This window comes from Dreissena polymorpha, chromosome 4, assembly GCF_020536995.1.
Source record: "Dreissena polymorpha isolate Duluth1 chromosome 4, UMN_Dpol_1.0, whole genome shotgun sequence".
Taxonomy (NCBI): Eukaryota; Metazoa; Mollusca; class Bivalvia; order Myida; family Dreissenidae; genus Dreissena; species Dreissena polymorpha.
In genome coordinates this window covers 142,697,624-142,711,916 of record NC_068358.1, presented here as the reverse complement: position 1 = coordinate 142,711,916, position 14,293 = coordinate 142,697,624, and the positions used below count along the sequence as shown (strand labels likewise).

General features: G+C 35.7%; 1 protein-coding gene across 3 annotated transcripts in view; it reads right to left on the bottom strand.

The window, feature by feature from the left end:
- Positions 1-3,279: 3,279 nt before the first annotated feature.
- LOC127877095 (glutathione S-transferase C-terminal domain-containing protein-like) overlaps positions 3,280-14,293 on the bottom strand; it is a 37,445-nt gene continuing 26,431 nt past the window's right edge. For 2 of the 3 annotated variants that reach the window (XM_052422742.1, XM_052422740.1), the window contains exons 12-14: positions 7,389-7,595; positions 6,132-6,195; positions 3,280-3,469 (exon numbers count right to left, since the gene is read on the bottom strand). In XM_052422742.1, coding sequence (XP_052278702.1) covers positions 3,336-3,469; positions 6,132-6,195; positions 7,389-7,595 — 405 coding nt within the window. In that variant the 3' untranslated portion in view covers positions 3,280-3,335. Of the gene's footprint in view, positions 3,470-6,131; positions 6,196-7,388; positions 7,596-7,855; positions 7,946-14,293 lie in introns of all 3 variants that reach the window. The other variant, XM_052422741.1, reaches the window with a different exon arrangement.

Genomic DNA, 14,293 nt, shown 5'->3' with positions numbered 1-14,293 from the left:
TCCGAAAACCATTTAACTATTTCGGGTCACCATGACCTTGACCTTTGACCTAGTGACCTCAAAATCAATAGGGGTCATCTGCGAGTCATGATCAATCTACCTATGAAGTTTCATGATCCTAGGCGTATGCGTTCTCGAGTTATCATACGACAACCACCTGGTGGACGGACGGACTGACCGACCGACATGAGCAAAGCAATATACCCCCTCTTATTCGAAGGGGGGCATAAAAATTCACTTCAATCTATAATGCACAATAGACATCAGGACATTAAAAATTGTTGGGACATTGTGGCATGAGGACCTTTAAAAACAAGATGTGTTTGTGAAACACAATGTCCCCCTATATGATGTTTGACCTTGTAGGATGACCTTGACCTTGTGAAGGATGACCTTGACCTTTCACCACTCAAAATGTGCAGCTCCATGAGATACACATGCATGCCAAATATCAAGTTGCTATCTTCAATATTGCAAAAGTATTCATAAAATAAGCGATTTGGGCCACATATATTTGACCTCTGACCTTCAAGGATGACCTTGACCTTTCACCACTCAAAATGTGCAGCTCCATGAGATGCACATGCATGCCAAATATCAAGTTGCTATCTTCAATATTGCAAAAGTATTCATAAAATAAGCGATTTGGGCCACATATATTTGACCTCTGACCTTGAAGGATGACCTTGACCTTTCACCACTCAAAATGTGCAGCTCCATGAGATACACATGCATGCCAAATATCAAGTTGCTATCTTCAATATTAAAAAAGTATTCATAAAATGAGTGATTTTGGCCACATATATTTGACCTCTGACCTTGAAGGATGACCTTGACCTTTCACCACTCAAAATGTGCAGCTCCATGAGATACACATGCATGCCAAATATGAAGTTGCTATCTTCAATATAGCAAAAGTTATTGCAAAATGTTAAAGTTGGCGCAAACAGACAGACAGACCAACAGACCAACAGACAGGGCAAAAACAATATGTCCCCCACTACTATAGTGGGGGACATAAAAATTCACTTCAATCTATAATGATCAATAGACATCAGGACATTAAAATTGTTGGGACATTGTGGCATGAGGACCTTTAAAAAAATTCACTTCAATCTATAATGCACAATAGACATCAGGACATTAAAATTGTTGGGACATTGTGACATTAGGACCTTAAAAAAATTCACTTCAATCTATAATGCACAAAAGACAAAAACAACTCATTTTTATGCCCAACAGACTTGGATGCATTTAGCATTTCATTTGTCCGCCAGTACATCCCCGACGCTTGTTTTCAACTCTTGTGTAGATCTTGCTCAAATTTTACCTATTAGGAATTAGCAGTTTGGCAGATGAGGATAATGGCTCTTTCGGTTTTTGTCCACTATTAAATATACAGTCCCATAATTCTGCGTTTTCAACTCCTGCTGAACTAACAGTGAATTTTGCTAAAGCTATATTCTACATATACTCATTAAATCTTGTTTTCAAGTCCCCATTATTGAGCCAATCTTTCTCTCATTTCCACAGTTGAATGACCTGAATGTGTACATGATTGTTAAAAAGGAATTTTGTCAGAAAAGTTTGCTCTTTGTCCGTTTTTCCACTCAAATATTTATATAATTTTCTGCTTACCACTTCTCTCAATCTCCTCATAAACTACTGAGTTGATCGCTGTCTCACTTTCACAGTTAATAATCTATATAGGCAGATGATTGTAAAGAAATTTTGGCTGCGACATGTTACAACTTTTTTTACACTATGAAAAGCGTAGTCTCAAAATTTAGTGTTTTCGGTTGTTCTAATCATGCCCCTATTGTCATATATTGGTCCTTTACTTAAAAATATAGCTCAAATCATGCCCCTGTGGTCAAAACTAGCCACGCCCCATTACACAGGTGAACAACCTAGGACCATATTCTCCCTCTTGTTAAACATTTTGACCGAACTTGAGGAGAAATTATAAACAAATTTAAACATTTTGTCAAATGTTCACCCTCTTATTTAACCGATAGACTTATGACTGTGTATTTTCAGGTAACTAGATTCTAAATAACACTAAAACAATTCAAATTGTTTATTAGATTTTGGGCACAAGGCAAACCAATTTTGCATTATCTGGTGTACGAAATGTTATAACTACACACTCAGTAAAATCGGCCAAACTCTCATCATCTGGTCCACACAAGCAGGTCACTTTTTAGCAGCAAATAATGTTACATAAATATATCAGGGCAACAGATAAGGATCGTTTTATCGTTTTTACGATTTGTTTTTGACAGAAAACGAATTGAAATAAAAAATCGATCGTACAATAAACAATTACGAAATCCGAAAACGAATTTCAATCTATTCTTTGTCGTTTTATTTTACCGATTATCCCTCTGTACTGTGTTTGATTTGAATTAGTATATTGCAACCTTTAGTGCCGTCGTAATATTAGTGAAAAGTTTATATGAACTCCTGTTCAGAACGGTGTTTACATAAAAAATTTCGTCCGTCAAAAAAAGTACGCGAAATTGTTGGCATCTAGTTATAAACGCGGACAAGCTAAAAAAAATTCATTAGTGGCATATATGTTTCAATTGGTAACGATAACGAACCTTCGGGTAAAGACGTTGTAAAGAGTTTTTTATCTGAATTAATATCACACAAATCAGTTCAGCTGTGTCTAAGCAAGAAAAACAGGAGAAAGGGTAGGCTATTCCAGGATTTCAAAACTAGAGCAACAAAGGTGTGCTCTCAGACTGAAACACAGGAGTGTAAAAAAAGAACTCGTTATCATATATGCTTTTTCAATAGACAATTTAATTTATTAATATTAACAAACAAACGTTGACAATATGAATACATTATGACTTTAATTTATTTATTGCAATAAGAATTGCTACAAATTGTCACCGCCGAAAATTAAAGAGCTCATCTTATCCAGAAATAAAGCTAAGTTGTTTATCAACTGTGAAAAACTTTTTGAAACAATGATTTAAGGAAAATAACTAATTGTTTCAAAAAGCTTGCAGTGAAAACTAATTGACATGAAATCTTATCTGTTGCCCTGATATATATCATAAAACAAGACTAGTTTGGGACTTAAAGACTTACTTTCTGCAGAAGTTCGCTTTTTGTTGCAAACAACACAATTTTCATATCCTTTCATGTTAAAAATAAAATGTTTGGGTAAAAGGCTCATATTGCAGCACAAAATATGGCAAACTGTGTGGAAACAATTATTATGATTTTCAAAGGTTGTTACTGTTAGTACAAAACAAAGGCAGATAAATTGTACATTTATTTTAAAATATCTGTTTTGGCACAAATACGGCAAACTCTGGTCATCTGGTTCCCACTAGCAGGTTGTTCTTAGGTGTACACGACAGAGGCTGCAGCGAACATAAGGATACGGTGTAACCTTGCTCCCTGGCTATAGAGGCACGGTCTGTGTCTACAAGGTTCATACAAAACCTTCCTATAAACAAAGATATACATATTAATGAGACCTATTAATGTTGATTATAGTTACATGTATAACATATATATATATATATATATATATATATATATATATATATATATATATATATAGAATAATATATTACAGTTACAACAGTTTCATAAATGTTGTTATGGGTATCGGCTATAATGGGTATCGGGGATGGAAATAAGCAGGGGCCTACGAGTCAATGGCATCTAAAAAGTATTTATAGATCAAGGGTGGGCAACTACGGCCACAAAGTTTGTATCCCTGCATGGATACAGTGTTCATCTTGAACTTGTTAGGTCATGAGTTTCCTTTTCAAAAGCATTAAAACTAGAATTAATCTTCCTGATATGACATAAAGTGCTGGCTTTACCCTGACTCAACTTAAAATGTGTAAACAAGAGCTTGTCACAGTAGTGCCAAATCCCCGCCCATATGTGTTTGCTTGTGTAACAACATTTGTTTTAGAGAGTAGAATAATATTTGCAAAACATGGCACTGGTGTCATCTATTTATATTTCAAGGATCAATTACATGTAGTTATATAGTGTTGGAGTTATGCTGTAGATAATAACATATATGGAAATGAAAGAAAGGGAGGTAATAAAAAAAAAGACTTTAAACAGTTACTGTTCTTGATCACTGTTTTTTTCCTTAAACTCATCTTTTCATTTTACAGTGAATACTTCAGTGTCCAAATTAAAATATTATGGTAAAATTATATAAAGGGAAATATTAAAAATTGAAAAGCTAAAATATTTACTATTAAATTAAATATAATTAAAAATTATAAATAAAAAATAAATAAATAAAGGGAGATAATTAAACAAGAGCTGTCACCATAGGATGACTTATGCCCCCTATAAATGCTTGATAGAAGTTATGAGCTTTTTTCGAAACCTAAACGCAGATTTCGAAACCTAAACACGGACCCTAACTTCAAGGTCACAGGGGTCAAAATTTTTGTGCGTATGGAAAGGCCTTGTCCATATACACATGCATACCAAATATGAAGGTTATATCTCAAGGGACATAGAAGTAATGAGCATTTTTTCGAAACCTAAACACAGATTTCGAAACCTAAACGCGGACCCTAAGTTCAATGCAAGGTTACAGGGGTCAACATTTTTGTGCGTATGGAAAGGCCTTGTCCATATACACATGCATACCAAATATGAAGGTTATATCTTAAGGGACATAGAAGTTATGAGCATTTTTGGAAACCTAAACACACATTTCGAAACCAAAACGCGGACCCTAAGTTCAACGTCAAGGTCACAGGGGTCAAAATTTGTGTGCGTATGGAAAGGCCTTGTCCATATACACATGCATACCAAATATGAAGGTTACATCTTAAGGGACATAGAAGTTATGAGCATTTTTCGAAACGTAAACGCAAAGTGTGACGGAAAGACAGACGGACGGACAGTCAGATCACTATATGCCCTCCTACTGGGGGCATAAAAACTATGTATGAAAGAGTTATGGTTCAAGTTCATTGCACTTCTCTTAGTTGCCATCTGTTTATATGTTTAGTTTCAAGTAAATCCCTTCAGTAGATTGAGTTATGCTCCGGACAAAAATTTACTATGAAATTAAATAAAGGGAGATAATTCCAAAACTAAGGTAGAAAGAGTTATGGTTTTTAGTCACTGCACTCCTCCTACTTGCCATCTGTTTATATTTCAAGTTTCAAGTAAATCCCTTCAGTAGATTTAGAGTTATGCTGCGGACAAAAATTTAATTAGAAATTAAATAAAGGGAGATAATTAAAAAACTAAGGCAGATAGTTATGGTTCTTAGTCACTGCACTTCTCCTACTTGCTGTCTGTTTATATTTTCAGTTTCAAGTAAATCCCTTCAGTAGATTTAGTGATATGCTCCGAACAAAAATTTACTTTGAAATTATATAAAAGGAGAGATGATTCAACAAGAGCACCGCATAACAGGTGCCACGCTTGGCTACGGTTGCAGTTTTTGAATAAATGAAAGCTTGTCAGATTTTTTTTATTTTTTTTTAAAGGTCACAGTGACCTTGACCTTTGACCTAGTGACCCAAAAATGGGTGTGGCGTGTAGAACTCATCAAAGTGCATTTACATATGAAGTTTCAAAGTTGTAGGTTGAAGCAATTTGATTTTAGAGCCAATGTTCAAAACCTTAACAAAATGTTAAGGTTTAGGCACGACGCGAATGACAAGCTGGCTATGACAATACCTCGTCTCTGAAAACGCCGAGCTAAAAACTAAGGTAGATAGTGTTATGGTTCTCTGCACTGCACTTCTCCTAGTTGCCATATGTTTATATTCTAAGTTTAAAGTAAATCCATTGAATAGATTTGGAGTTATGCTCTGGACAAATTTTCGAACAGAAGGACAGACGGACAGAGACTATTACTATTTCCCCTCCCAAATTTTTATCGGCAGGGATTATAAAGCTTTATAAGGAATAAAAATGTAATTAACAGAAAAAAATCATAAAAGCCCAGTACATATCCAGAATATAATTCCAGCAAGTTTGAGATGACATAGTGACAACATGAACAATTAGTTTATGACAATCACAATAGTCTTCAAGTAACAATGATACCAAGAGGCAAGTGGGTTCAATTAACTTGTCAAGATTGTAATGTATGTAACAAGTGAGCAAACCTTGCTCCTGTAGGTCTATATTCTCCTCTGTCTGATCAGCTGCATGACCCAGGACTGTCAGGTCCTAAAAGGGACATAGAAACAAGTTAGACAATGCAGGCACTATAAAGAGTGCTGATGGAACTTTGTCATGGAAATGCTTGCCTCCAAAACACTCCATGTAGCCCTAAAATTGTGATCTTAAAATTACAAATTATTCTTGACATACAGTTGCAATGACCACTTGAAAAGGAGAAATAAAACTGAATAATTGTTGTCATACCAAATTGTATTAAATATTAAAAACATTGCTATTGAACTGCCTATTGGTGATTCATCATTTGAAACAGAACAAATCAATGACAATAGAGGTCTACATGACCTAACAATAGAGGTCTACTAAGTTGTTGTTTAAGGTTGAAGACAAAAAATACTTCTATTTATAAGAATGGCAATGCTTTTGAAACAAGGGACAAAATTGTCACAAAACCAGGTTTTCATTGTGAAAAAAAAATCTGATAAAGGGAGAAAACTCAAACTGAACTTTTGAAATGAACAAACAAAATTAACCCCCTTTGTAAGTTTGTTTTAAAAAAAAATCTATTTTTAGTCGTGGCGACCTTGACATTGGAGATATTGACGTGATTCTTTCGTGCGACACACCGTCCCATGATGGTGAACAAATGTGCCAAATGATTTTAAAATCTCACAATGAATGACATAGTTATGGCCAGGACAAGCTCATTTATGGCCATTTTTGACCTTTGAACTCAAAGTGTGACCTTGACCTTGGAGATATCGACGTAATTATTTCGCGCGACACACCGTCCAATGATGGTGAACAACTGTGCCAAATGATTTTAAAATCTGACAATGAACGACATAGTTATGGCCCGGACAAGCTTGTTCCGCCCGCCCGCCAGCCCGCCAGCCAGCCAGCCCGCCCGCATTCGCCAATCTAATAACCAGTTTTTTCCTTCGGTATAAGTATCTTGTGTTTTTGAATCCCATGTGTCTATGTTTAAACAATTACACAAAATTTGTGCTCCACACACAGGGTTGTGATATCTCCTCCTTGCAGATGATTTCCTCATTTTCCATGTCAAACTTATTTTTACAAATATTTGTTTAATTTGCTGTGTCTATTTACAAATGAAAGGTTTAATGGTGTCACATATCAATCAATCAATCAATCAATCAATTAATGGCGTCACATATGGAGGTGGGGGGAGGGCCCCTCTGGTGGTTTTTAAATTACACTCTGACATATGTACCTACCTTTTCATCAAGATTTCTATCCCTGAATTGCTGACTCCTAGGATATGAGATCAGGTGGGTGTTGCGAATGTTGCCATAGCAGCAAGGGCAGATAACAAACTTGGCCTGTCTGTTGATACACTGCTGCAGCACGAGGTCAGTGGCCACACCGCAAGCATGCAGGCACACACCAACATTGAAATGACCTCGGAAGTAGTCCAGGTTACACTGGAAAATGTATAGAATAGCTCATGCACACTGACCTGAGGCTGAGCTGATCAAACTTGTAAAAAGTTATTCATACAGCCTCTAAGGAAATCTTAATTAAATTAGAACTTCTGAGAAAGAGTCAAGACAATTAAACTGTTTGAAAAGTCCCATGATATACCACAGTATTAATGCAAAATCATATATTTACATCTCAGTACTGCTTATTAGTTTCAAAATGCTTTATGCTCTTAAAATATAAAAGCATCACTGATTCTGACCTGATAAAGGGTAACATTTTTTAGCGATAGATGTTGGACGCGTTTTCGAGCTCTATCAATGGACTGAAAGTTGTTCTCAACCAAACACACCTGAATTAACATAAAGCAATTAATTAAAGCACAATTCCAGGGGGGCATGCGTATACGGGAGCTTACTGCGTTTAAGTGAGAAAGTTGTTGCAAAACTTCAAAGATGGCGTCGTTTGTTGGATTTTCATAAAGAAAGGGAGGATATTTTCACCCAGTAAGCCCCTTTGTTTTTATAATTATTTTAAAAGAATATGCCGTTTCGGCTCTCCGGTGTTTGTGCTTCCCTCGGTTTTTGTTTCACGGTTTTTGTTTCAAGATCGTAGATGTCAGGATAAACAAGAGGGCCTGAAAGGCCCAAGGTATCCCCCGCAACATATGCTTTGTTTGAGGATGGGTGCAAATCGGACGGATGCGCTTCCAAGATATGGCTCCGGACACAAAAATGCCTATAGTAACAAGAGTATTATATTTGACACTCAAACAAGCATTTTTTCAAGATACAAAGGGCCATAACTCCGTTATTAACAGATGGTGTACAATGCCATTTGGCGTGCATTATCCTCTTATCCATATATATACTCATACGATGTTTCAATGAAATCCGCCAAAGCACTTCCAAGATATGGCTCTGGACACAAAAGTGACAGACGGACGGACAGCCGGACGGACAGCCGGACAACGCCAAAACAATATCCCTCCGCCTCTGGCGCGGGATATATACTCATACCAAGTTTCAATGAAATCCGCCAAAGCACTTCCATGATATGGCTCCGGACACAAAAGTGCCTATAGTAAAAAGCATTTTTTCAAGATACAAAGGGCCATAACTCTGTTTTTAACAGATTGTATACAATGCCATTTGGGGTGCATTATCCTCTTATGCATATATATACTCATACCAAGTTTCAATGAAATCTGCCAAAGCACTTCCAAGATATGGCTCCGGACACAAAAGTGCCTATAGTAAAAAGCATTTTTCAAGATACAAAGGGCGATAACTCTGTTTTTAACAGATGGTGTACAATGCCATTTGGCGTGCATCATCCCCTTATGCATGTATATATACTCATACCAAGTTTCAATGAAATCCGCCAAAGCACTTCCAAGATATGGCTCGGGACACAAAAGTGCCTATAGTAAAAAGCATTTTTTCAAGATACAAAGGGCCATAACTCTGTTTTTAGCAGATGGTGTACAATGCCATTTGGCGTGCATCATCCTCTTATGCATATATATACTCATACGAATTTTCAATGAAATCCGCAAAAGCACTTCCAAGATATGGCTCCGGACACAAAAGTGCCGGAAGGACGGACGGACGGACAACGCCAAAACAATATCCCTCCGCCTCTGGCGGGGGATAAAAAGTTATTGAAGGAAAACCGTCTACAAATCTGTTGTCTACTTATGGGACGTTCAATAAATTGGATGTACAAATATCATTTTCTCTTATAATACACAGTATTGACACACGTGAACAGTAAAATATAAATAAAACAAGGGACAAAATTGTCACAAAACCAGGTTTTCATTGTGAAAAAAAAATCTGATAAAGGGAGAAAACTCAAACTGAACTTTTGAAATGAACAAACAAAATTAACCCCCTTTGTAAGTTTGTTTTTTTAAAAATCTATTTTTAGTCGTGGCGACCTTGACATTGGAGATATTGATGTGATTCTTTCGTGCGACACACCGTCCCATGATGGTGAACAAATGTGCCAAATGATTTTAAAATCTCACAATGAATGACATAGTTATGGCCAGGACAAGCTCATTTACGGCCATTTTTGACCTTTGAACTCAGAGTGTGACCTTGACCTTGGAGATATCGACGTAATTATTTCGCGCGACACACCGTCCAATGATGGTGAACAAATGTGCCAAATGATTTTAAAATCTGACAATGAACAACATAGTTATGGCCCGGACAAGCTTGTTCCGCCCGCCCGCCAGCCAGCCAGCCAGCCAGCCCGCCAGCCAGCCAGCCAGCCCGCCCGCCCGCATTCGCCAATCTAATAACCAGTTTTTTCCTTCGGAAAACCTGGTTAATCATGATTATTTCATTCTACCGACGCCGTTTTATCACTGATAAATATTTTTTTCGCAAACATTATTGGTTTAACCCCCTTATTTGGAACTGACTTCCTTGTAAGCACATTTTGGGACCTGACTTCCAAATGACAAACAGCTCTTTCATATGTAAAAGAACTTGATATGATATACCTACCCATCTTAAATAAAGTTTATATGTGTACTTCAATATTATAGTTTTATAGCATGTTATGTGGTGCAATATAAGTGTTTTCTTAATCACGTTTTGTTACTGTAGAATAATAATAATGCTGTACGAAAAACCTGCCGACCAATTGAATCAATTCACCTATTTTCAAAAAGATAGGTTGTGTGGTGGCTGATGTACGAGATAATAGAACGTTTATCAGCCCTTTCAGTAACATTATAATTAATTTAATGTATTTTATGACGTGTCAACCTTATTCTGATATGAACTTTTTTTAACCATTCTTTTACTGTCTTTTCAGATGATGCAGGTTAAAGGGCGAAAATAAGTGCATCTTTCGTTGCAGTATATGTAATGAGGAATTTTACATCAGGGGAGGATTGAGTAACCATGCCCCATTCATGGACCACATAAGTTTAAATGTAGAATATGCAAGAAAGAATCCTTCAACAGAGCCGGACTAAAACAGCAAATAAAAAAACAAAACAATGTACAGCTGATGTTGGTAGTGATTTTGTTTTATTTATAAAGTCTACATAGACACGTCTGACATATAATTGCTATGAGTGCTACTTACTTACACGTTTTGTTCCGTATATGTCATGATGCTAGTTTCTCACTTTGTTATGAAAATAAACCATTATCTGTGTTACATCATTTCTTCCTACGATGTCTCTGCATGAATTTTCAATTGTATTCAGCACTTACATACATGATAAAAAAAAGATTTGGGTCGGATTTAATTCGTTATGCATTTGACATATTAACATTACTTACGATTAGAAGGCCATGTTAGGAACAAACGAAATAATCTATCTAAGTGAACCAATACTTTATTGCCTCAATACAACAGTCATAAATAATATGTATTCACATAAGTATAAAAGAGAAAAAGCACGAAACCATCGGAGACGGGTGATGCTCCCCAAAGTTTTTTTTGTCACAATATTGCACTATATATTCAGATAAAAGGTAACGTCTTGAGGGCACAGTAGTTGGAGGGACAAGAATATTTTTATATAAAATTTCAAAGGGCCATAACTCTGTGAAAAATCATCCGACCAGAACCCGCTGATAATAAGCACATCTCTTTGTAGTGAAGCTTCCTATAAAGTTTCATTGAATTCTGGTCATTAGTTCCTGAGAAATAGCCCAGACAAGAATTGCACTATATGTACAGTTAATGGAAAATTTCAAAGGGCCAAAACTCTGTGCAAAATCATCCGACCAGAACCCGCTGATAATATGCACATCTCCTCTTGGTAGTGAAGCTTCCCATAAAGTTTAATTGAATTTCGATCATTAGTTGCTGAGAAATAGCCCGGACAAGAAATGCACTATATGTACAGTTAATGGAAAATTTCAAAGGGTCATAACTCTGTGAAAAATCATCCGACCAGAACCCGCTGATAATATGCTTTTAAAATTAAAATGCTTAAATATTTTTGGGGGGAGCATAAAAATACATGTATATATTGATCACTTCTACTGAAATTTATATCGTGTATTGCATTTGCACAAATCTTTCTATCCACTACAAATTCACTTTTTGCGATTATAATATAGTGACCAACTAAGAACTGGTTTAAAAGAAGGTCATCCAAAATGTGTCACATCAAAGTCACATACATGTATCAGTATCGTTATGGTGAAACGCGTCAAATGTCATTGTATTAAATAAACAATTACCGTAAAACGTTGTGTATAACGCGCATTTATGTATAACGCGCATCTACTTTTTAAAGCTAAAAAATCGAGAAAAAAGTTTTTGAAGCAAAAAAATCGGGGGAAAAATTCCGTACCGCAGGCTAACTGAAAATCGTTATATTTACATTGCCGATCTTACTTATTCTTTTATTGCTTCAATTATAAATTATTTTTAAGACGATAACGATACAACTAGTTGGTGTTTTTTTTAATCATATTATGCGTAAAAATAAATGTTTGGATTTAAATGAATTATGCATGAAATGCACACTTTCCAAGAGGATACCATCAAGGTTTTCATCATATGTCTCCGAAGTAACTGTCCACGATTTTATCGTGGAGTACACATAACGGATGGATTAGTTATAACTAAGAAACTGACATTATTGATTGGTATTGTCACCTGGTTATTCATGCATGACTAATTCACAACCGTGCGTTTTATTTACAATGCTGATATCATGCGTTCTTTTCGAGTGTCTAAAATTGACAGGAGACTTTAACGACTCAAACTTCTCAACACCATCACGACATTACCGGCGATAAACAAACAATGGAGTTGTGAAGCCGTTTGCCGGTTCGCATGTTTTGATAATAGCCCAGCTACACAAAACTTGACAGGTAACGCAAATTGCTCAATAATCACATCCTCAATCTTGACAAGACGTATTAAAACGTGTAAACAAACACAGCATCAATTTTATTAACACATTTGAAAAGCAAGAAAAATAATCTTAAATATATCGGGAAATACCTTGCCGACATACTATTGTAAATCGACAAGTGCCCCCAAATAAATTGTGTAACCCTAGTACAGTAGGGTATAATATTGTGGGAAAAGTAAACAATAACATTTAAATAAAAATGGCTTCCTCGTTTTTCATTCTCTTCTTCAAATTTATTTGATTTCAATGCTCTGTACGTACCTGAAATAATAGAAAATATATATGTTAACTTTATAATGTTTGTTCATCTTATTCAGATCGTCAATATAACACTATTATTAACATAGTTACAGTTAAAACACCGGAAAACAGAATGATGCGAATTACCGCTACTGGGTAACTGACAGCGAAAAAATGTCTTGGCATGGCTGAAGTTGTGCATAACGCGCATCAAGTTTTTAAAATGAAATTTTGGGGTAAAAAAGTGCGCCTTATACACAATTTTTTTACGGTAATATTTAAGATTTCATAAAAAAAACATCCACCAATATGCATATTATAAGCAATGTCAGGTATTCCTTCATGTATTCTGAATCGCAATGATGGCAGTATTTGGTTACATCAACCTTATACTAGTATCAAACCGGCTTTACCCTTTTCTGTTTTTCATTACACTTTTATTGCACGTATATGTGATTGTTTGGCATGGTACTTCGATTTTATCTTTTTTGTTTGATTGGTGAGTTTTCATGTACCTATCGCTTTCTAGAGTGGTACACACTTCGTTACGCCGTCTTTTTTAATTTGGCATCCTCAACATATATAACTGGCGTCTTGATATCTGGAAATAGAAAGCATAGTATTCCGTTAAGTAGGCAAAGCATTCCGTTTGATGCATATTCAAACATAAGTATGTCCATATGTGTTAAAATAAACAGGTAAGAATTACACTGTTTTAATAATACCATCGAATGTCTTATATTACAGACACTAAATGTTAGCGTTAAGTACGCGATAAAACATATAATAATACAAATTAATAATATAACAATTAATAGAAAAAAGATAACTATTGATTTCCTCAAGTGAAAATGTTTTCCAAAACATTCGCACCTATGCGGAATTCATTCACGAAAGTTATTTTGCATAAAACCTTTTAACATAAGAAAGAGCTGTTTATCATTTGGAAGTCAGGTCCCAAAATGTGCTTAAAAGGAAGTTTAGTTCCAAAAATGGGGGTTAACCTGTTATAATTCGGCATTAAATGAATTAATGGTCATAAAAACGCGTCAAGATAATAAAATAATCGTGATTTATGTTACATTTTACTGTAAACATGCACAAATACTGTTTATTATGAGGGAAAATGATATTCGAACATCCAACATCTCGAAGGTCAAGAAATTAAACAACAAATTTGTCCACGGTTTTGCTTCAATAATTTTTTTATTCGGACATCTACGGTATTGAAACATAAAAAACCGAGGGGAGCACAAACACCGTAGAGCCGAAAGGGCTTATTCATTTAAAAGAAATATAAATATAAACTGGCTTACCGGGTGAAAATATCCGCTACTCCTTCACAAAAAACACTTAAACGACGCCATCTTTGAATTTTTGCAACAACTTTCTCACTTAAACACAGTTAGCTCCCGTATACCCCCCTGAATTCAAAAGTATTTGAGCTTTGTTCAGAAAATCTGGGCTAAATGCATATGCATAATAGCTTGCACCACATAAGCTTATGCAGTCCACATAGGCTAATGAGGGACGATACTTTTACCCTAAAATGGATTT